The sequence below is a fragment of the Bacillus rossius genome, chromosome 1 (assembly GCF_032445375.1).
Source record: "Bacillus rossius redtenbacheri isolate Brsri chromosome 1, Brsri_v3, whole genome shotgun sequence".
NCBI lineage: Eukaryota > Metazoa > Arthropoda > Insecta > Phasmatodea > Bacillidae > Bacillus > Bacillus rossius.
The window spans coordinates 81,859,082-81,883,852 of NC_086330.1; the positions used below are offsets into that span (position 1 = coordinate 81,859,082).

Sequence of the window (24,771 nt, forward strand, 5' to 3'; positions counted from 1 at the left end):
TTAGATAAATTTCTGGAAGTTGCGGAAGTTCTAAAAGAACTCCTTAAAGGTATTTTAGCTATATTATTCACCGTGGGTCACCATTTAAATCCCATACGCTATATTTGCTGATATAAATTAAATCAAAATCATAATTTTGCTAAACAAAAAATATTCATACGCTTAGAAATAAGTAAATTGTAAGAGTTTGTCTGATTATTATAATTATCGGGAGCCATCTACGAAATAACCTACTTCCGGTTGCCAAATTTCGGTAGACTTAATTTTTTCCTGATGTTCAGCACACTTGGTAGAGACCAAAACTGTAGACATAACTTTTGTTGGAATTTTTTAGGTTATGGTTTCTTTTTTTGTTAAATTGACTTGTCTATGAATTGATTTCGAAGAAAGAATACCTATTGTAGCCATTACCCTGGCTCGACTTCCAGAAAATTTTTATATAGGTTTTTTTTTTTGGTCCATAGACCCCAAAATAATCAAGTTCAAAAGTTTATATATATCACATATTTCTGTACACGAAAACTGCCGTAAATTTGCATGCGAGAGAGTCCTGCCTGTAGATGCCGTAGCAAAGCACGGGCGCAGCTGTAGAGAGGAATAATTTACAGATTCTTGACCCTAGGACAACGAAACAATAGCCAAAACAAGTAGGTATACATACCTTCAAAAACACATAAGACTTAAGAGTTAATGCATGAGTTGTACATGATTACACTTGTGTTGAGCAGCGACTGTCCATAATGGTCTCAAAGGAAATGATAGACAATGAAGTGGCACGTCAAATGCTCCTCCCCCCCCCCCCCTTCCCAACCTGGTTTACCCGGACATTGTGGAAGTCGACCACTCAACCATACACTACCACCTCACTGGTTATTTTTAACACTGACTTGCGCAATGGCCCTCCCCCTTCCTTCTCCACTCTTATCAGAATTTTCTCCAATTTTTCAGTAGATGAGAGCGTGGCTGCACCGCCAACGACCATACATCTGAAAGACTGGAAACTCGAGGTGGTTTTTCTGTACCCACATACAATCACCTATCACACTGCCATCTGTGAATGTAAAAATGAATTTACGTGATCGAAAGTGCGCGACGATAGAATGGGTTGAAAAATAATCGATTGTCAACGGGTTTTTTAAGCTCGAACGGAGGCACTAGAGAGAAGGTTATTTACTAATATTGTAATAGGGACAGTATGGGAAACTCGTAAGAAATATGCGAGACAAGAGATGTCAGTGAACTTAGCGTCGTGGAGTGTACATAAGTTTTTGTACAATAGTAGTTTTATGTGCGTGTGAATAATTACAGTAGTGGCAAATAGCGGCGTGGAGCGGAAAATAGCTAGAAAGCAATGCAGTAAATTGGCTTGCGGTTCGCCAGTGCTAATTGGCCAGAGTTTTCCTATCGTCGTTTTACGATATTTGGAATTAATAATAATAAACGCCTCAAAACTTGTTTATTGCTAGGGTGTTTAATTTTTTTTTTTTGCTATAACAAAAGTTCTTCACTTTATGAAATACATATATTGTCTGCTAATTTCACTTTCTCCAGTTACTATAGACGCGATCTGATGGAAACAAATTACAGTACAAATAAAAAAACACACTGAACGAAAAAAATAATTTTCAATGATAATTTGTGGTTTATTACTATTAATTATTTAATTCATACGTATAGTTCCGTCACAAGAATTTCAATTATTATTGAATTATAAGAATGAACGCTCTCTGTAACTAGCTAGCTACAGCAGCGTGTATTTGAAGCACTGCACATGGAGCTGTGCGGCGCGGAGCCAGGCCTTGTATGGGCTCCGGCGAGCGGGGATGGTCGCCGCCTCAGACGCCGTCGAGGCTGGCCTTGGACAGCCCGCCGCCGCCTCTCGTCGCCTGCCCGCTCTCCCATTGGCCCGTCTGCGCGCATAAACAAGAGGCATTCAGCGGCCTGGAACTCTTGGCGGGCCCTTGGTTCGATGCTCGGCTCTGGCACACGGACCACGAGGCCCGCAACAGCTGTGATGACTAGAGACCCGTGAATTTCGCGGATTCAATGACCTCCAGGATAGGCTCCAATATCCTCTACACACTCGGGCAAATGCCAACTGTTCATTGGCTGTTGACTTGTGAGTCGTCTCGACTGGGTGGCCTGTGATTCGACATTTCTATGAGTGAGGGTCTCTAATTGGCCCTCAGTCCTCCAGATTAACAGAGAACCAATGATATTTGGTATCAAGGTATAAGGCAGCACTAAGGTATAATTATTTGAATTTTAGCATAACACGAAATGAATCCGCGAAATTCACGGGTCTCTAGTGATGGCAATACAGTTTGCGACATTCTGTGTCGCAGTGTTTTATTAAGCAAACAGTCTGAGCAAGGAACGCTGTCCCTTTACTTGACAAATCATCAGCTCTATCGTATCATAATACATAAGTGTAGGGACAGGAAATAAATTCGCGGTTTAATTTCGCCACAGGCTAGAACGCAAATGAGTTGAACTTTTTGTTCCGCGGTGATTGGCCCACAGTTGGTCTGGAGGACTCTGAGCCAATGAATAACTCTCATCGAAAGAAGTATCGAATCGCAAACGTCCTATAGTTAACAGGTGTCACAAGTCGTTAGCCAATGAGCAGGTGTAATGTTCCCGAATTCATAGAGGTTCGTGGAGTCTATCCTAGAGGTAATTGAAACCGCGTATATTTCCAGTCCCTATACATAAGGATGCTTCCATAGCACACACATCCATACATCCCTTAGCAAATGCAGCCACAATGTAGAGGACGCATTTCTAATGGCTGGATAGTATCCGAATACTTTTACTGCTAGCGCCACCTGTTGTCAGTTGGTCGTAGTCATTTTCAGTCGTGATATCTACGAATAATCACCAAAACGTGAATAACAACTACGAAATAAAAAATTTAATGTAGCGTGACTCTTATAAATATCAGCGATCAAAATAAAAATATTATGAATCTCAAAATATTTAACACACTTTTAAGTACTGTAAGTTTAAGTTCGCTTTTCGATGATTATTATTAATGTTTTTATTTATCTCTATTCGAGTTATCACTTATAATTATAACCTTTTTTTTAACAAATCGTATTCCAAAAAAGCAAAATAATATTGTGTAAAAACGAAATACAACATTATTCCGTAGGATAATGGCCGTAGGGACGCATTAGTTGATGCGAGTGTCGCGTCGCATCCCTAGAAATATCGAGTTTAGTAGACGCATGTAGGGATGCCGATGCATCATTTTGATAATTTTGATGCAACGATAAGATGGCCGCGTTCACTACGATGAACTTCTATTAGACCCTTAGCTAAGGGATCCATCAGGCTAGTATTCGGATACAGCTATTGTCCACAGATGCAGCGGATGGATGCGACTCGAGCCTTCCATCTGTGCGCAGCTAAAAATTCCGCTGTTCGATTTCCCAATAGACATTTCTTGATAGGAGTGTGTGAACAATGACTAAAATTGCCTGTTGAATCCACATTATAATCCTAGGACTGTCTAAAAAGGTTACTATTATACACAGAAAAAAAATTTTCTGTACTTTTACAAAAGATTCCTTTGAAACCTGTTTCGAAAAGAGCTAGTTTGTAATAATAAAATTAATATTTTGTTAGTTTGTTATTTTTGCATTTATGAAATACGTTTTTCGAGATAATACTTAGTAATTCTTACGATAATTGAAGCTTAATTTTATATTTTTATTAATGGTTTATTCAAGTATATTATTGCTAACATAATTTTGTTTTGTTTTAATTGATGTTTCATTCAAGCATAATTTTGTAATAGATAATTAATAATTGGACTTCATTTTGTTCTATTGCGCCTTTTAATGTACGCAGTTAATACTGAAAAGGCATTAAGCAAACGGTTTGCAAATAACTTTAACTTTTGGATGTTCTGGGACAAAACGAAGCTTAAATGCCCGGGCAAGAATCCGAATCTCAGTAGTAGTGAAAAAACACTTTTTTGTAGTGAAACAGTTGTAACTTTACTAACATACTTCTCTTCCATTTACAAAATAAATCTACATTGTGGTGTAATATGAATTTAATAGTATACCATGAATGCATCTCTTTGTCATCAACATGTCTTGCGCGAGTTTTCACACCCATGATGTTACACTAGCAAATATATTTTGAAAATATTTGTGGTAGAACACCAAATGCAAGGGAGGTATCGAGTTAAAATTTTGGAAATAGCCCTTAAATAAACGTAATGACGAAAAAAAAAAAAGAAAAAAAAAACAGAACATCAACAAGGCGTGTGAGATCGAAACTTAATGGGACGTCTGAATCCGCAGACCTGTGCGATGGTTGAAACAGCCCGGATGCCGGGAGACACGTGTGTCCCGCGTTGCGAAGATGTGCTCAGAGGCGTGCAACTTTCCTTCCAGGCCTGGGTTCTTCTCGGTCCTGGTCGGTCCTGGTGGGAGGACGACTATTTGACTGTGTGGGCAGAGGGCAAGGTACCCTCCCTCCCTACCCCCCCCCCCCTCCCTTCACCTTTCTTACCACACAACTCCTACATCTTTACGCCCAGTCTCAAGGTCATTGCCCGGTCGAGCCGGTCGCCAGTCGACGGTCCGTGGGCGGAGGCAACCTCTGGCTAGTCGGCGCACCCGGGCCAACAGGCCTGGATCCCAGTTACCACGTCGAAAACCAAACATATATTTAATTCAGTTTATAAAATTTAAATATATTGTGTTCAATGACATATCAGCATGAACTTCAAAAACTCAATACAATGAAAAGCGAAAGGATTTATTGAAAGGCATTTCAGTTCAGTAGTTTATATATACTGTCATAGGTATTACGTTTGTATTATAAAAGCAAATTTAAAAAATTCTTTATTAATAGTTTATTTTAATTTACGAGGAAAATGGCAGGAAATAAACGTTTTGGCCATCAAAAGGGTCTTAATTTTTTTTTCCACAGCTATCCGAATTAGGTTAACATTTCCTTGAATTTTACTTAGTATGGCTTAAAGTATTCCTTAAAAATTAACACAGTTTTTGAGACGCATTAGACTGCCCCAAAAGCACTCAAATAATTTTGATACGGTATTAAAAAAAATAAGAAACGCAAATCTTTGACGGAATATTAACATTAAATTTCTTGATCAATTTGGTCAATGATATTTTAGTTTTGTCATGTGTAATTCAAGATATTTATTTTTATAAAAAAAAAGTTATGCTAAAGCCCAATTTTATCTTTGTGACCTAGCCTTAAGAAGTAAATATAGTTGTGAGAACCAACATTTCGTAACCATAATCCTGAAGTATTGTTAAGTTTACGGACAGCAAATATCTGGGTTAAGCATACACATAAATAGCATAGTCTCAGCGTTACACTGAGTACTCGTTTTAAACAAATTTAATCATTACGTCAAGTAAATATTTGCGAAAAATTTTCGCGATGAATGACAATGTTGCCTTTAACGGAGTTTCTTCTACATCAAAACTCCAGATCACACCGAACCATTTAATGAAACTTACCGTGATAAAGTGTTCATTGTTTACATTAGCAAAAATTTAGAAATCATCTTCAAAGCGTGGTTAATCATCGTCCTGGTGACATCAAGTCATAATTTTAAGTGTTAAAACTTTTCAGTCTCACGCATTGCAATGCAGAGACATATTACTGTAACGCCAGTGAAATTATTATGACAGTTAAGAGCTTAAACGAAGCTAGGTCTGTTATAGCCTATATGTTGTTGGTAACTGTTCCTACAACACACTCAAAACTGTTATTAATTACGGATCCTTATCTTACTGGTAGTGATTGCTACCTTGAAAAACCTGTTACAGAACGGTCCTGCTATCATTTTTATTCTCTTTTTTTTTCCAGCGTTTATCTTTGGCACTTTTTCACGTATGAATTCGGCTGTATTTGCCATTGTACTTTTCTTTGTTTCTTTAGGCTTTTGGGCATTTGTATGTTTTTTTTTCTGTCACAACGTTCCTCATTGTAATGTTTCTGAGCCGTTCCGGTGTGTAAGAATTTGCTTTCCTCGTTGTTCGACGGTTTTATTACCCGTTCTCTTATTTTGGTGACTAGTGTAGGCTAGGTCTATACACTTCGCAAGAGACGTAAGAGAGCAAGGACGCAACACATAACAAACGGCAGTTTATAAAACAAGTCAGTCGCAAGACATCACTAAAGACCCACGAACACGTTATCTGCACGAGCCATATTGGATTTCTTGTGTATGCATATATATATATATATATATATATATATATATATATATATATATATATAAAATAAACCTTCCATTCGAATTTCAAAAATTCCTCCAGTATTTTTATACGTAGCAACTATTTCAATCATTGTGTCATGCATTATTGCATTATTATACTGAATATCACAGAATAATCAAGATTATATATGTGGACTGGAAAAATTCGCGGGTTAAATGACCCCTAGGATAGACTCCGTGATCCCCTATGTATTTGGAAAAATTACACTTTCTCAATGGCTAATGACACGAAACACCTGTTAACTGGGATCCATGTTTTTCGATACTAATGTCGTTAAGAGTTATTCATTGACTCAGATACCTTCACTGAAACAGCAAAAATTAAACGCATTTGGATTATAACCTACCGCGAAATGTAACCGCGAATTTCTCCTGTATTTAATTATACATGATGATGTAGAGGGTTAGACAAACACCAGGAGTGTTGATATGGAGTCGAAATGTTTTTGGTTATATATTTTTTTAAATATTTTTCTTAAATTATAAAGAAATTTAACCTCTTAACCACTATAGCTTTGTTGTCGTGTGTTTTTTTTAATTTTACATTTTCATTTACGTTTGGTCCTTGGTGCATCATCCTTCGTCCATGCAAGGCAGTGTAAGATACAAATAACGATAAAAGAATTAGTTCTGGACTCATAAAGAAAAAATGGAAACAAATAGGTAGAATCGTCAAATATAAATTGATTTTAAAAAATATTCGTGTTCCAAACTTCTAATAATATTAAGAAACTTCCCCAGTTATTGTTTATTACAACGGTTTGCTAAATTGGTATTAAACTCTACTATCTTGTGTAAAAAATGAGACGCAATGGGAAAAAAGAGAAAAAACAAACCGAATGATCTTTTATTTGCTTTTTAAAACGTTACAAATCTGACTTTAATATTGCATCCTTAGTTATAATACCACAACAGCGTGCGACTTTAATAGATGAACGCTAAAGTATGACGCTTATTCTTAGGCGTGTGTGTTTTACTCAGTGACCAAGTGGTGACAGTGAGCATCTAACGCTTTTGCAAAAATGAAAGAAGAAAAGACTCTCCGCACCACGACGGTTTTAGAGGGGTTTTGTGACTAAATGTTTCCTTTTCATTTAATTTTTTTACATCAACACCAATTTAATACACCGTTCTAGTAAACAATACCTAGGGAAGTTTTTAAAGCGTTTGAACTTCTTAAAAGTGATTTATGTTTTTAATTAAGCTATCGTTGACTTTTTTGCGTATTTTTTAACACGCGACAGAAAAAAGCTGTAGGAGTTTAGAGGTCAAATTTCATTAAACTTAAGAACGGGAAAAATTGGACCCCTAGGGCCTTTTAGCCAATATTTATTATCTAAATGAGTCCACGAGTACGCCCGTAAAGTTTGTCTAATCCTCTACAAATCATCCTGTGTATAGGCATGGTTGGATTTTTGAATATATTGGTATATTAAAAAATATATACCTAGCCTAAATAAAAAATTAATATATAAATTTCAAAAAATTCTAAAAATGCCTGTATATAGTCCTGGTTATTCTGCGATATACAAATGTTAGACACAGTCGCTGCGCCTAGAAATACTGGAGTAATTCTCGTAATCCGCATGGAACGTGTATGTTTGTTGTGTTTGACGCTGCGCTAGTCCGGGAACACGCCGCTAAGTGCGCTGCGAGCGGCGCGGGAGAGAGCCTGAGTCACGTGCTGCCGCGGTGTTAGCACTCCTCGGGTGACTGTGGCAGCCAGGCTTGCACTCGGCGCTACGACTTGGCTCCGAGCCCCATGACTCTTCCACTCCCGTCCACAAAACACACTTCTCTGTTCACTTTGGTGCGACACAAATTACGCGGCATCGTGAAAACTCTCAAGGACAAACTGTTCTGTGGTAACAGGAAAATAATGTCGTGGCTCTCTACTGCGGTCTCCGCTCTTACCTAACGAGCCCGCCTAGTCAGGGGTGTATTAGTGTTACTGAGGCGAGATGACAACGTAGACGCTCGCTGGTGTTACTAGCACGGTATCGCCTCTAAGCGCAAGGTTGCGGACTGGCGCGCAGTCTACTCGTCGTGCACAGGGAAACTCTGAGGTTTGGGAGGTAACCATAACATAATATGACGGGGAAATTAAGATAAAGTGCTTTTAAGATTCTGAACCATGTTCCCCATGCCTAAAATTTATCCCGGAAACACGTTTTAGCTATTTTCACTCTTCTAAAAATATAGTTTAGAAACTAAATCCACCCTCAACGTTTTCTTAAATGATTTTTTCGTAAACAGACACCACTCTGATGTCTTGAACAGTTTTCCAAGGGCTTAGTTTCCTCTAAAGCTCTGCACACCGTATTTAAGGGTCCTTAGCTACATAAGTGATGGCGACGACCTGGCGAAATGAGTGAGCCTCGTTACGTGAGCTCATTACGAAATCAAAATATAATTCAATATTTGATTTTATTTTCTCCTAGTTGTCACTAAAGCTCCGCGTGCCAGGTATAATATTCCTTGCGACATTCATAACTTCGCCAACACAAGCGAAGTAATATCCCTGCAAGTGGGCAAGGTGATCCCGAAAAATCCTATTTCTATTGGTAGCTCCGTGTGGTTTATCGCGCTAAAAGTTTTACGCAAATCTGCTAGATGACAAAAATTGGCATTGCTTGAGCGTGTTTTGGCCTTGTTCTTGTATCCATGAACACCTCAAGCCTCTAAGTGTAAACATGCGAATGTACGTTCTATACGTACACCAGGAAATAATATTAATTTTTAGTGGCTTTCATATGGTAATTACTAAACCTTTTGTAAGACTTTAACTTGTGTCACTCTTTTCTTAAATATACTGCTAGCAAGGCCAGGTATACATCAGACGGAGATATGGTTGAAATATGTTAGAACCATAACAGCGCGACAGGCGCAACGCGATTCACACGACGCGAATAAAATTATTTTTCTAACCAGTCACGTGTGACACATCTGTGACGTCAGCGCAACAAAATTTGTTGATATGAAGGACTTCCCGATTAGAAAGATTTTTCTCTGTTTCCATCGCGTCGATGTCACAATGTTACTGAAACAGACCGCGAGATTTGTTTTTCGAATGCTGGTTTAAGTTGTGCATTGGAAATTTAGTTAATATTCTGTTATTTTTGCGGATTTATTTACTAAATTCATTAAAGAAATATTTGAAATACGTTGACTTACCACAAAATTTCTAAATAAAAACGAAATATCTAGCCAATGGGTCTGTTTGAACAAACTTGTAAATGTCGATGGCTTTGCGTATGCAATGACCAAACATATTTTATATCTAGTTATTTATTTCTCTTTTTCACGCGGTTAAAAACATAAAGTTACAATAAAATTATATTTGCAGTCGCAATATTGTGATTTCAGTAATATAGCATTTACGCACATGCGTTGTAATTAATAATATTTTTTTTTACAGTTGTGCTCAGGGTAACGCGAGTACATTATATACTGCTTGGCGTCTCGTTTGTTTGGAAGTAATTAGGTTAACAAACTATTATTTCTTCGAAGTCTCCAAGGTAATATTCCAATCACATACTGTTTGCAATCACGTTTGATCAAGTAACTATGTTAACCGTCTACACTTTCGTTGAAATTTCCAAGCTAAAATTTCTATCACAGACTGCTTGTCATCACGTTTGTTCAAGTAACTAAATTAATCGTCGATATTTTCGTTGAAGTCTTCAAGCTCAAATCACAGACTGCTTGTCATCACGTTTGTTCAAGTAACTAAATTAATCGTCGATATTTTCGTTGAAGTCTTCAAGCTCCAATCACAGACTGTTTGTTACGTTTGTTAATGCAACTGGGTTCGATCACAGACTGCTTGTCCTGTTTGTTTATGTAACTAGGTTAACCGTTTATACCTTCGTTGAAGTCTCCAAGTTAACCGTCAAAACCAACCGTTCAAGTCTCCACGTTAAAAGCACGGTCGGCGCACCAGTTAGCCATAGCGGTGTCCCGCGGTTTGCATTATGAAGTTTCGTAGCCTGAATCCCGGCATTCATGCGGTTTTGTTGAGGCCAATAAAATACTTGTAGCTAAAATTTCGTGGAACTCTCTTGGCACCTTGCATACTCAAGACGTTATATATCAGTCGTTATATATTGATCTCTACTAAAAATTCTGTGTAATATAACTTGTCTTAAATTCTTTCTCAAAAGTAGTACCAACGGTCTACATAATCTTTTGCCACTTCTGTTCTCTCATCAGTGTTTATAAACAACCTCGTGTGCTTGTCAGTGTTTAGTAGAAAAACACAATGTATTCATTGCTTTGCATGTCACATTTGATAAATGGGTATTACTGGTGCTACTTATAATAACTCTCAAATTTAAGACAAATTTCATTACACAGATGGACCGTTATGTGCGCCACACATATTCTTCCTCTTTTTCGCTGGTCCAGAGTTATTCAGGGCCTATTATATCAACTAAGTTAGTTGCTTATCACAAAATCGGTAAATGATTTCGTTTTATTCACTATTGTATGAATTTTTAAATTGTTAGTCTTATACTTAAGTAATTATTATTTGCAACAAGAGTTTAGAAGTGCTGCAACAATTAGGCTGACACTGGCTAGCGAATCAATCGCCTTTAGTCTGTACCTACAAGGCACTGTATTAACGTAAAGACTTTTCGTCTGCAACACACTTCTAAGGGATACCAACCTGTGGATGATAATAATAATACATGCTATGTAACATTTAGCCAATATATTTACAAAAAGATAAGAACTATCGTTGAAGAAAAAAAAAGTTGTAACCATATTATTAGTTGAAAATACACTTAAAATTGGATATTTAATCCTAAACGCAACTTTTTATTTCAGAAAATTAATGTTTTAAAGGTGTCGGCATATCTTTTGGTGGTCATCTTAACATGAGTCACTTTTTCTGAATTGGTTAGAAGAGGTCCGGTAGAATGAACTCCGCCTCTCCTGTTGGCCGCAGACAAATATTTCGCAGAGACGAACCGCCCGGCTTCGCTGTGACGTACAGGTTGCAGCGGCCGGGAGAGACCCGAGCAGCTCCGGCGAGGGGCGGGCGACCTTGAAGTGCACTCTCGCACGCCGAGCCCCGAGTCTACCCACGTGGGACTGCCTCCAGCCTCGTCCTGCAAGACCTGGCCGCCAGGGTGCCCCCCCCCCCCCCCCCCCAGTCCTCTTCGCTCCTGCAGACGTGTCAAACCTGCTCCGAGGACGACAACATAACTGTGATAAATTTCCCTTGCAGCAATTTTTTTAAAAAAAAAACCTCCTGCATATATCAATTGTGACCTTACGAAGAAATTGTTTGGAAATTACTTTCTGTAATATTTTCGTGTGAATTTACAAATACAGTAGAGTAAAGAGTACATTGAAATTATTGTTTGTAATATATAACATTCATGGTTTACGTGAAGAAGCAATTTTTGTAGTCGTCCAAACCATGATGAACATAGATTTCTACAGTCTACATTTTTTAAGTCACACACATTTATTATTATTTTTTTTGTAAATGCAACGGACATAACCCTGTAAAATAAAATATATACGTAAATATGTACCACCCAATCTCTACAAAACAGTGTTGCAGTAATACTGGGTTCGGATTTTTCTCCGTGCATTTATGCTTTGAATTATTCCAGTACCTCCAATAGTTAAAGTTATTCGTAACCCATTCCCTGAATAGATTTCCAGTATTAACTGCGCACATTAATAAGCATAATACAACAAAATAAAGTTAAAAGACTGAATATTCGATTATGTTTTCCATGGTTTAAAAAATGCTTGAATGAAAAAAAAAAACAATTCAAATATAAAATTATGTGCCGATTTTTGTAATAAATACTCAGTATTATCTCGAAAAACGTATTTCATAGATGCAAAAATTTACATATCACTATATTTTACAAACTACTCGTATCATTACAAACTATTTCTTGGCAACTGGTTTCCAAAGAAATCTTGTGTATAACTACAGAATTTATTTTTCTTGAGCAGGAAACCGCGTTAGGAAAAGTCCCGTGTATTACTTGTATTGTTGTGGACTACAACAATATTCTAATGACATTCACAGGGAACACGGTAACCAACGACAAGACAACATATAATTATTCAAAATAATCATAACTCTTTACATACATTCATGATTCGACTAATTCGTGATTTCATTATCTGTTTCCTGTAGTCGTAACACAGGAGTCACAAGGCGAACAAGCTGTGAAGCAGATATAAAGGAGAACATATGTATTATTTACTGCGGCCACACTATGGCAGGATCGTTAATAGTCAGCGTTAACAATTTTTTAATCACGACTTTTTTTGGTGCACGACTTTACTGCATGGAGACCGAGCAGTAAAAATTATTAAACAATTATCAGAGAATTTTTATACAAATATTAGACCATATAGTGCCACAGGGGGCAGGGGCACGGAACAATAGACAACCACTTATATTAAAACATTTCACTAGAGTTCACCCTATTTAAGTAAAGTTAATTCCCCTAACTCGCTTCTAGTTCATCGGGACAAGTTTGTTCTCATTGATACCTGATTATATTCGCCACTGGTTTAAATGGCTCTTATGGAGGATTCTACTCGCCTTAAATGTTTTACTTGTTTATCCCTCTTCAGACTGGTGTAATCCCCTCGCCCACTGTAATCGTACGCGTATATAGCCGTAACGAGATGATGTCGCATCCAATCCGGACTATCCGCAGAGCTGGGCAGCACTCACGGGGAGCGAGTGACTGGTGATCGAACTCGCCACAGTCGGCCGCAGTTTTAGTCGTAACGAGATGTTATCGGACTCCATTGGAGCAATGGATTTCATTCACTGAGTTACGGGAGAGAAGAAGTTTATCCCTAAACAATTCACTGGTTCACCCGCTACCTTGGTGATCATCCCCGTGGTAGTCACTTGCAGCTGGTTTACTCTCTTCCTGCCCGCGGTGACTGAAACTAGCACAGCGAGTTTAAACCTGAAACTGTCTTCGTTTTGCTGGCTTCCCACTCGTTACTCCCTGGCTCCTTAATAACACCCAGTGGCGCAGCTGATTCTCTTATCTCATAGCACACTCGCTCAGCGACTATATGCTCATTCAAGCATCCTTCTACCTAAACGGCTGATATTTCTGCAAAGTCGTAACATACCTATTTCGCCGATATTTCACATATAACGCCTCATAGCGTGTGTTCATAACTTCATCGTTTACGTGTCCAAGGTGAACGAGCAGAGTAACCGACTACAATAGTCTCTTAGTTCAGAATGTTCGCTTGGTTAACACGCCTCTATATACACTGCCGACTCAGGAATCTAGATCGTTAGAGAACAGTCGTAGCTAGTATGGAACTCTGCACCAGTCACTGACTTCGAGTCTGTCCACCTCTCACTCCTCTCAAAAGAGGATGCCCACTGACTCTGCCGGGCGACGCACAGATTCATTGACTTGCGGTCGGACGGGAGTATCAGAACCGTAACAGGACGTTAAGCAAAAACGCACCGTCACACTTGTGATACCATAATAAAATATTTACATTAACACGCTAGCAAACAAATTATTGTATAACGTACAGAAAAATGTACAGAATGACATGTACACATACAGAACATTATAAACAATTTTTATAACAGATAAATGTATAAAGGATCGCAGGCTATAGAAGTTACTCGTATTGTCTGAAGTTGCTTCACTTCTGGGTTCTATCCGCGTCTAAGACGAAGATTTCACCGACGTTCCGGCTGACATTCAGTAGCCATCTTAAAAGTAACAGTTTCCTACTGGTAACTGATACTGGTAACTACTATCCTGAAGATGGCGACTGCATTGTCGACAGAAACGTCGGTAAATCTTTGCCTTTGACGTGACTAGAATCCAGATGCTAAGAAACTTCAACAGATAAATGTGTTGTAGAAAAAGTTACAAGGTATCCAGGTTACTGATGGCCCTATAGTATCACATGAGATTTTGGGTTAACATTTTTGGTTCCTTGAGCTGTAAAACTATCTCATTGCCAAATAATTTTAATGACGATGGTAAGCGTATCGATTTGGAGTCTAATTTGGATCCCCAGTTATCACCACGGGTTGTGTGTAAGGTTTTAACAGGAAAGACTAGGTGAGATGGTTCTGCGATGGTACTTAATTGCCTTTAGCAGAAAGGTATTTTTGACACAACACAGCAGATGATCCTGCACACGGAAAGGAAATTTTTCACAGGCGTAAATTTCCTGACCAGGCTTGGCCGATAGTCAATCACGGGACATCTTACTTTTACCACTAGGCCAAAGTCTTGACAATACTTTCGCGCGAACCTGCAACACAACTTTTAATCAAAATCAGTAAATGTTCTTAAAGTCTTTAAATGGCTTAAAGTGCCAACGTTCCAAATATTGTTTTATTAATACACTTTTATTAGGTACTGAAAAATCATAACTACTTTTTGTTTAAAAACGAACGTGGATGTGGAGTTATTTCAAAATTATAATTACTGAAATTATTCTTTTATTTTTAATATACCATATATATCATTGAAATTTAAACTACACTTAAATAACTATGAGATATCTTTCTGTTCGTGTCTCAATAACCAAAATTCCCGGTAAGGTAAAATATTACTAATCCAACATTTCTGTTCAGGCAATATAATTACTTAACTGAAATGAGCGCCAAATTAATTTAGTTGTATCTACCGAAATCTTCCAAATGAATAATACAATATTAAAAGTAAAATATTTCAAGAGAAATAATTAAATGTTAAGCAATTTACTACTAATTAATCAATTGCATCCAAAATTAAAGGTTGATACTTAAATAATACGAAAATTAAAAAAATAAATTTAATTTGCCAAACAGTAATTAACCTCATTAAACAAAACCAGCTCATTTAATATAGCACTAAGACTAACTAAACAACATTTGTCAGGACTTCTGAGGGAAAATACTATCAGGAATAAATGTACAATATACGAAGTTAATCAAAGTTAAATTTAAATTAGGAATTATACAAACTTTAACAGAAATCAATGATAATATTTAGAATTTTGAGTACAACTAACATATTTCTCAATATTAATCTATTACTAACTAAACACACATATACCAGAAGCAACAACACATCATCACCATACATACAATTGTAGAAATATCCAATCAATACAAAATCTTCAAAATAATAATTTCTGTAGTCTTTCATAGCAGTAAACAGAAGCTGATGAACTTGAAGAATGATGATTCAGTCCTGTAGTAGTATACGTTAGAGTTACTTTAATAGCAGCGAATCTTCATCTAGCTAATTGTCTATTAATGTTTTTTTTCTTTACAAGTGTTAAATTCACATTCTTCAATCTTGATCCGTAGATATTTCTTTGAATTCGATGTAGGACTTTAATTAAAAAAATATATTAGCACTTAAAAAATTACAGTCCTTTTCAGCCTTCTAAATTAAATATATAATCCAAAACTCAATGTTCTTAATAATCACTTTCTATTCTTTTTCCCTGCTATTGTTTTAGAACTAACATTTAATTACAAAGAGTATTTAACATACAAGTTTCCACAGAGATTTTATGCACAAGCATAGAGTAACACTGTAATCTTCTATAATATAAAAATGAATCGCAAAATGTGTTGGCAAGCGCATAACTCAACAACGCCTAGACCAATTTGGCCAATTTTTTTTTAAATGTTCGTTGAAGATCAAAGATGGTTTTAACGGCGAGAAAAATTCGAATAATTGCCGGAAAAACCCTAAAACCCGCCCTTTTCTTTTTCCCATACAAACGTTTTCTAACTAAAACGAGCACTCATTGTTGTTTAAACAATGTAGGTATGTTCCTAACGTCAAAGAGTAAATTTTCACTTTATTAGCTCTGTACAAAGTTCAATAATATCTATCAAAACAGTGTGCGTTGGAGCACAATAAAAAAAAACCGAAATCGAATAGTTCAATTTGGTCGGCTTGAAGGATTTGACTCCAAGTCATATCAAATTTAAAAAAAGTTTAAACAACAACAAACTGTCAATGTCAGTGGTTTTTTTTTTTTTTTTTTGGATTTTAGGTTACCTACCCTAATGAATTTGCTTTTGTCAACTTATACACGAAACAAATTCTTACCTATATAGTGTTTTGTGCAGTGTTTATTTACCTATGATCGCTAATTATTGCATGTGACAAAATAATCTATAATATAGATATGCCTCCTATTAGACGAATCAATTTAGGAGAAGAACCCGAAATGCTACAAACCAAACTAATTACCGATATATTCATGCACTACAATGAAAATAAAAATTATTATGTTTCACATGATTAACAATAAAGAGATTACTTTTTTTTTTAATTTATCTTTATATATATGTTTTATTTAATTATATTTCTTATTCACAACACCCTATCACCAGGTTCTGTTCAGGAGAATTTTTTGCCCCGACTATAAAATATGTAGGAACAAAAAAATGTCACATTACAAATCATTTTGACAGGACTTTATTGCAATTTAATTAGGCAGTACGAAGTCTGCCGGGTCAGCTAGTTTATAATAAAAGAGTATAACTGGTGTTATAAAAAAATTACACTTATTAAATTGTCTATTGACAAAATACATTACAATTTCATTTCAGTACATTATAAAAGAATTTCACACTAATAATATTTTAATGCTAGAAAGTAATTTTGATAACTATTTGACATAATACTTATTATTAATAATTTATTAAATTGTCAAAATTTAATTGTTATAATATTTATTATCATTTTATTAATTCATAATTATCAAAATATGTATCTGTAGTTTGAAACTACACCACTGAAACAGATTAAGTAATTATAATTAATACTGTTACTAACGCGAGAGACCAGGCAGTGATGCCAGGTTCGGAGCTGGCGGCCCGCTGACGTAAGGCATGCCACGCGCGCCTGCCCGGATTACAAGGGTCATCGCTACCCTCCTTCCCTCTCCACTCCCCGCGCATCGTCGTGCCTCGGCGCCGTTATCTATCGCTGAGCGGTCTTGGGAATTCCGCGGGTCGCCGCGTGAACGAGCGACGCTACACTCGACGCTTCGAGCATCGGGTCGGCGCGGGATGATGGATGATGCGACTCGCCCCAGCTGCTCTCGTCAGTTCTAGAAGGGCGTCACAGACTACTTAAGCAGCGACGCCGGCCTCCATGACAGTTTTTGGGGCGACAAAGTCTCGCGACGGTGACGACCGGTGGGAGCCGCGAGTGCGTCGAGAGTTCAGCGCGACGGGTGCCACATGAGCCCGCGACGATTCCCGCGACAGTGAGGGCCGTGAGTGCAGCGGGTGTGGCGACAGTTTGGCGACCGCTATGGAGTTCCGTGGTGAGTTCGGCGACAGGTGTTTGGTGACAGAGTTCCGCGACAAGTTCCGCGAGGAGTGCGGCTCAGTGAGGAGTGCGGACTGTGGAACTTGAAAGACACTGAGTGACTTTGGAATAAACATTTTTAAGTGCGAGTAATTGTTGATTAGGCATTCTAAGTAAGGTTATTTAATAGTGATGTAAATAGTATTAATCAATAAAACTGTAGCCTAATTGGAAAACATAACACCGGCACACAAAAAAAATTAAGTAGAATGTGCATTTGACCGGACCTACCTACGGGTACGTATTTTGGTCCGCTGAATCTTAATTCGAGGTCAGTTTGACCCCTACACCCTCGAAATTTCGAGAAAACTTCGAAAAACCGTAAAAATGATGAAAATTGGCAGTTTTAATGATAAAAAAATGTTTTGGAACTAAACTAAGCGTGATTTTAATGTATTTCGATCCGCTGAATATGAATCGAAAATTTATTGAGACCACGAGCCATTTTAAATGTGAAAAAATCACACAAAACTCTCGAAAATTCCGAAAAAATATAGTTTTCATGATAAAAAAAACTTCTTCTGGTCCAATTCAGATAAAATTTTATATCTTTTGATGTAATCAATTCGCATCTTAATTTTTTTTAGTCTATTCACCCTCTAAAGCTGGAAAAATTCGAAATAATTGTAAAAAGTACTATTCATAACAGAAAAAAAATTGATTGAACATGATTTAATGCCTAAAATAAATACTCTATAACGTAGATATATCAAATAACTTGAAATCTGTGAAAAACACAAGACATAAAAAGATAAAAAGAAAGATAGAAAGAAATGATTTTTTTTCGGAATTTTGGAGGGTTTGCGTGATTTTTTTACATTTAAAACGGCTCGTGGTCTCAATAAAGTTTCGATTCATATTCAGCGGACCGAAATACATGAAAATCACGCTTAGTTTAGTTCCAAAATTTTTTTTATCATTAAAACTGCCGATTTTCATCATTTTTACGGTTTTTCGAAGTTTTCTCGAAATTTCGAGGGTGTAGGGGTCAAACTGACCTCGAATTCGGATTCAGTGGACCAAAATACGTACCCGTAGGTAGGTCCGGTCAAATGCACATTCTACTTAAATTTTTTTGTGTGCCGGTGTAATTGGGCTATCAATTACGAATTCAGTTCCCCCTCCCCCAACCCAAATAAATCTTAACAATACAAATTAAAATTTTCAATATTATTTTTTAAATGTTTCATACAAATAATACCCAATTTAGATATCATGAGATGCTGCATTTATGTAATACTCATTCCCTAAAAGCAAGACATTCGGCAGATATGCGTAGCCTACTTTCATCTTAAGTTTTTTTCTCTACTATAACATGATTGTTTTAAGGTAAGAGAACACTTACCCCTGAAATTTTTATCCTACTGCTATAAAAACTACGAGAGTTTCACATATTCATGGCCATATAAATTTTTAATGTGGTGTATATTTATTACCAGTAATTGTTGTAAAGCTTTCGATCCCTTCATAAAACCTCATAAACTGTGTTTTAGAGAGGCAATACAATATTTTTATAACTTTATAACATTGGCCTAAATATGGTATTAGTTTAAAATTTGTTAGCATTATGTTTACTAGCATTATAACAATAATTACAGTTAGTCACTAGACATTTCTGGGATAATAAACATTAATTTAATACTATTTTTATATAATTTTTATTCTTCTATTGAGTCTTTCTATGTATTTCCTCACTTTGTGTTTGTTTTTGATTTTTATTGCACATTTAAAATGCTTACCTATTTTGGAAATTATCTGTTGGATACCACTAAAAATAAATAAACAATTAAATTATTATATTAAAAATTATTTTGTATTGGAGTGTATCGTTAAAATATTCTTTGTTGGCAATAATTTAGAAAATGTGCAAAAAAATTTCCCATCATTTATAAACAAAACCTTGGCATTCTGAAAATCGGGTGATTTTTTTATAACTTCATATGACTGCATGAATTTTACCTGCCTTCTTATTTACAGAATACGCGTTAGTTGACAGAATTGTTGACTCAACCTTGGTCAAACAACTTTTTCCCCCCTAATATAGTGAGTTTGTAAACTTTGGCATTGTCATAAAAAAGATTCAGCTCGGGAATATTACATGAATGTGATACAAATAGGCGTGTCATTGCATCTCATACAAAGAGCAGGTACAATAGACTTCCAAGAACCATGTCGGAGGCGGACGTATTCAACACAGCCCCTCAGTTATTGTGATAGCTATAGACAACGACACCGCTCCTATTGTGCTCCGCTTCAAACAACGATTAATCACGGGGCCAGTAATTAGAGCAGTAGTTTGTTTTGCTCGGAACTCATTTCATTGATTAATGATCGCAGCTCTGAAGTGAGTGTGGTAACCGGAAAGATTTCGGCCCCCTCGCAAAAAAAAAAAAATTCTGCGATGGCAGAAGCAATTATTCGCTTAAGTTTTTACTGATGATACTGGCTGTTCATAAAATGAATGGGCCATTTAACTCTGAGAATGAAGGTAGAATACCTATGCTACGGCCTGGATAAAATCATAAATTAATGAAGTGTAGTTCGTCGTCTTTAATAATCTGGAGCTAAAACTTCAAGTTATGAAGACAGCTTATTAAAAAAAAAGCAAGAAAAACTCTAAACAGAACTAGAAGTAGTTATCAGAACACTTGTTTACTGTTCAGTGGTTCCGGATTTGATTCCCAGAAGGTCGGGCAATGAGCCACCTTCTCAAGATCCAGGGTTGGATGTTGTGTTGTCCCTCTGCTTCGTAAGGCGAAGACAGTGACAAAAGCCGCAGCAGAGTCACACAAATGTCTTGCCAAGACTACCTTGGTCACGTCGCACCTCCACACGGCGATGACTGCGGTTACTTACCAACCTCCAGGCTGGTCACCGTGTCGTCATCACGAGTCAGACATTGTTCTTTCTTTTACAATTTGTCGTAGAAGCGTGCACTGGTTAGATAACCAAATGTTTACTTCTGACTCAGATTTATGTTGGGCATGTTTACCTTGCTATTTAAGTGTATATAAGTCCACATGATAAGTTATCTAAAAATTTAATTTTAATTGGGTTTGAAATGTTGTAAAAAGTGAGCTTTTTGTGGAAACGATGAAAAAACAACCAGCCTTCTGCAAAGAGCAATACCAGCATTGGCCTGGGGTGATTATGCGGATGGCCGGACCGGGAAAAGAACTCAGGAATGCGTGTGAAATGTCTTATTCGATACGCCACCTGAATTAATGATCTAATAAGAACACAGGTTCTTGTTTTTTTTTTTTTTTGTCATTTTGTCACGTCTTCAGCCTCTTCCTACGCGAAGCCGGAATCTCTGGAAGTAGGTATTTCGACAGCATCCTCGGAAAGAAACTCGGAAACCGAGGAAGAGATAAGCGTGGCATGTCGAGCTGTACTAAATCGGGAAAAGGGGGGGGGGGGGGATATAAAAAAAGGATACATTTCATAACTGTCCGTGTGAAAAGCAGCTCCTTACGCAACTCGCGCGTCCAGCACCGCGTGTCTCCGACGGCGGGGGTTGGCGAGGGGGCAGGAGGGCGTGGTGGCGTGGCGCGCCGCTGCTGTTACGGCAGAGGGAAAAGTGGTCGGCTGCGGGCTGAGCGGCCGTACATGGCAACCTGTTCGCCCAACCTGGGGGGGAAGCCGTGATCCGTGATTGCCTAACCCCGTACCAGACCGGACAAGATCCCTTGCAGCAGCGAGCTTCGTGCAAGGGGGAGATTCCAGTCAATGGACTACATCTTGGTTTAAACAGTCGTTTTGGCCGTACCAATGTTCCATCCTTCAACTTCTACATGTGGCTATTTTAAACCATGTTCTGTAATCTAGCGGAATTCCTGAAGCTGCTACAAGCAGTTTTCGTTTTGTAGTCATTTGCGTTTACGTTTGATATTTAATCAATTTTGTGTTATTACTACAACTGTAAGTACAATGTTAATAAACACAATATTAAATGTTGTGTAAATTTCTTAACATTTGACCGCTGTCTTACCAAAGCAAATTTTCAATTTTAAATTACAATAAAAATGATTTGGCATTATATAAACTGTTAAAACAAACATGACGTATTTCGGTTCCAATCCCCCTCCCTTTTCAATCCTTTTAAAGGCTACTCAAGAGATAAGAGAATGACACCATATCTAATATGTAAACAGAGCGGTATGATAAATACACATTTCATAACAAGATAAATTTCATTTCTAGTATTTTTATTTTAAATATATATATATTTTACACTATTTATATCTTCAATTTTTTTTTGTAATACAAGACCAAATAATACATTGTAATGATTACCTATTGTTTTTTGTTTCTATTTTCAGATGTCTATTTAGAAATATTACAAAATGAAACTGTATACTTACATTTCTACGCATTACGAAGGAATGTAAAAACATAAAAACTTATAGCATGTTTATATAGCAGTCAAACAAACATTTTGATAATAAATATAATGCTATAATTTTTTTTGCAAAAGGTAATTGACAAAGCCAAGGTGAGAAAAAAACCAAAAAGTAATCATTTTAGCTTTTTTTTTTGTAAAATAAACCGCTAACAATAGTAATAAATCGAAAACAGTGGCGTGAAAATTCGATATCTCAACACCGAAATGTGCTTACGAGTCTGCACGTTAATAACCTTTGAAATTTTCTAACTAAAGCAGAGATTATTGCGATATAATATGCTTGTTTGTTTTTTATTTAGAACAAGAGGAAAAGTGTGCCACTAAGGGTTGTTAAATAATTATTTACATAAAAATTGGTGTTCATAAGATTTCTAAATGCTACGTTGAGCCAGGATTGCCATCTTTAAAATCCTATCCCAATCGTTTGCCGAGTGAGGTGCTCCAATAGCTTGAATAATGTAGCATAGAACAATATCACGTGGTTCAAGAGCTTGGACAGCTAGACTCGAATAATAATTTAATGATAACAACCTTGCTAGAGGTAAGCGTCCAAACACTTTTTGTTTGTAAATGGACCATAAATATTTATGTAAAATTACAGATATGTGAAAATTTGTGCAGTTACATGAAAAAAAAATGTATATCACTACAAATAGTTTTAGCAGTAATAATGGCTTCGGATGGTTTGGATTGTCCCAATACCTTCATTAGTTAACATTACTTGCATACCTTTCCCTAAATAGCTTTTCAGTAATAACTGCGCACAATAATAAGCATTATAAAACAAAATAAAGTCCAATTTAGAATATTCAATATTTTTTTTCCGTGGGTTTAAAATAAAAATATAAAATTATGCGAAAATTTTCGTAATAAATACTCAGTATTATCTCAAAAAACATATTTCATGTATGCAAAAATAATCATAGGCATGTGTTGGACAAATTTACAATATCTTTCCTGCATCATTACAAAATGCTTTTTGTATAAGCATAGAAAACGTTCTTCTGGGAAGGGTAAATGGCGTGTGTTCTTAACGTTTTTAAAGCACCGCGTTGGGAAAAGCAAACATTAGCTATGGAATCTGAAATGGCACTAACCTTGTGTACTCTCTCGCAAAGCAAATGCGTGCCAAGACTCTTCAGTCTCACATTGCCTTAAACAGCCTCCGCGCAAGAGCTGCAGTTTTCATCCCTGCCAGCCGTAGAGGTGAAGATGCGCTCGGTGAAGGCTTGCAGGTCGACCTTGCAGATATCGTCGCCGGCTCAAGATCACGCGGGACCGCCAACAGTATCTAGAGAAACACGCGTCTCGATTTTTGATATAAAATGAATTAATTCTCTGGAACGGATTTATCCATCAAAGGTCCGAAAACTAATTATTACACAGAACCTTTACCCATTAGCCAAGAAAAAGTTTGTTATACTACAAGAAATAAATTGTAGCTTTATACAACACGTAGCTATGGCTACTTTTGCGTTAATGAATTACGTTTTTTGAGATAATACCTACTGAGTATTTCTTACGAAAATTGGCTTATAAATTTATATATAATTTATGTTTCATTCAAGCATTATTTTTTAAACCATAGATAAGATAATCGAATATTCAATGATTGAAAGTTATTTTGTTTTATTGTGCTTATTAATGTGCTCAGTTATTACTAAAATGATATTCAGGGAACGGTTTATATAAAGGTTTTATATAACGGTTTATATAACGGTTTTAAATAATTTTAACTATTGGAGGTATTGGGACAACACAAAGCATTAATTCCCTGGTTCGTATCCATCCGAACCTAGTACTACGGCGAACAGTAATTTGTATCAATACACTGGTTTTCATGTAAATGTACAAATTTACAAATATCTGTAACATTACATGAATATTTCTGTTCCAATGACCAAAAAATATATATATATTTACAGTGTAGAAACATTTATTTACTGCGAAATGATTTTGAGCTCTTATAGTTTCAGAAAACATTCCTTTTCGTTATTTTTGATTTGGTAGAAATATTTTACACGTGTATTTATTACTTTCAGACGAATCACGAACTTTCAATAATGCAGTAGAAATGTTAATTTTGCCCATTCAAGGGTGGAATGAGCTTCATTCACTGGACATAGGGAGTCAGGTATTTTATTTAACCTTTGTTGGCTTCCGACGACTTACGCTTGCATCATTGGGTATGCGTAACTCAGATAACATATGCATTCCTTCCAAACCACCTCAAGACTGGATTTTGACGAGTTGAGACATGTTTAGTTCTCAAAGTAATGAGTCATCCATCATTTGGACAATATTTTGCCTTAAATTATAAAACTTCATCAATTTTATGGTTTACTTAAATATTTCAGTTTTTTTTAAATGATGCAATACGATTATTATTCTTGAAATTGCGCAAACGTAAAATAAACCGTGAATTGCACAAGAAGTCGTAATAGAGTCTTGTACTGAAAAAAATATTCAAGTCAAGTTTTAAGCTACAATTTTTTTTTTTTTTTTTGCTGAGTGCGAGTGTCTAATCTCGCCGTCCTTCAGAACTAACGCCAAATGCCACTTGAGAGTCGACTCAGAGAGTTCGTTGTCCGGGGAAACGAGGCTAACTACTTTCATCGCTTCTGTTGGGTTAAGCGGGCCATGCAGTGTCCAGGAACTCCGCTAAGAGAAATATCATTTTAACATACTATCAAGAAATTACACTCCATATAAACCTTGCATAA

At 36.7% G+C, this 24,771-nt stretch overlaps 1 protein-coding gene across 2 annotated transcripts in view; it reads right to left on the reverse strand.

Annotated features, from left to right (window-relative positions):
• Window positions 1–1,622: 1,622 nt before the first annotated feature.
• The window catches only part of LOC134529267 (uncharacterized), a 43,309-nt gene continuing 20,160 nt past the window's right edge, over window positions 1,623–24,771 (reverse strand). Inside the window, exons 5-6 of one of the 2 annotated variants that reach the window (XR_010074520.1) lie at window positions 23,146–23,339; window positions 1,623–1,910 (exon numbers count right to left, since the gene is read on the reverse strand). Coding sequence is in view for 1 of the 2 variants with exons in the window: in XM_063363170.1 (XP_063219240.1) it covers window positions 23,317–23,339 (23 nt within the window). In the remaining variant the exon portion in view is untranslated. Of the gene's footprint in view, window positions 1,911–22,171; window positions 23,340–24,771 lie in introns of those variants that run through there. The other variant, XM_063363170.1, reaches the window with a different exon arrangement.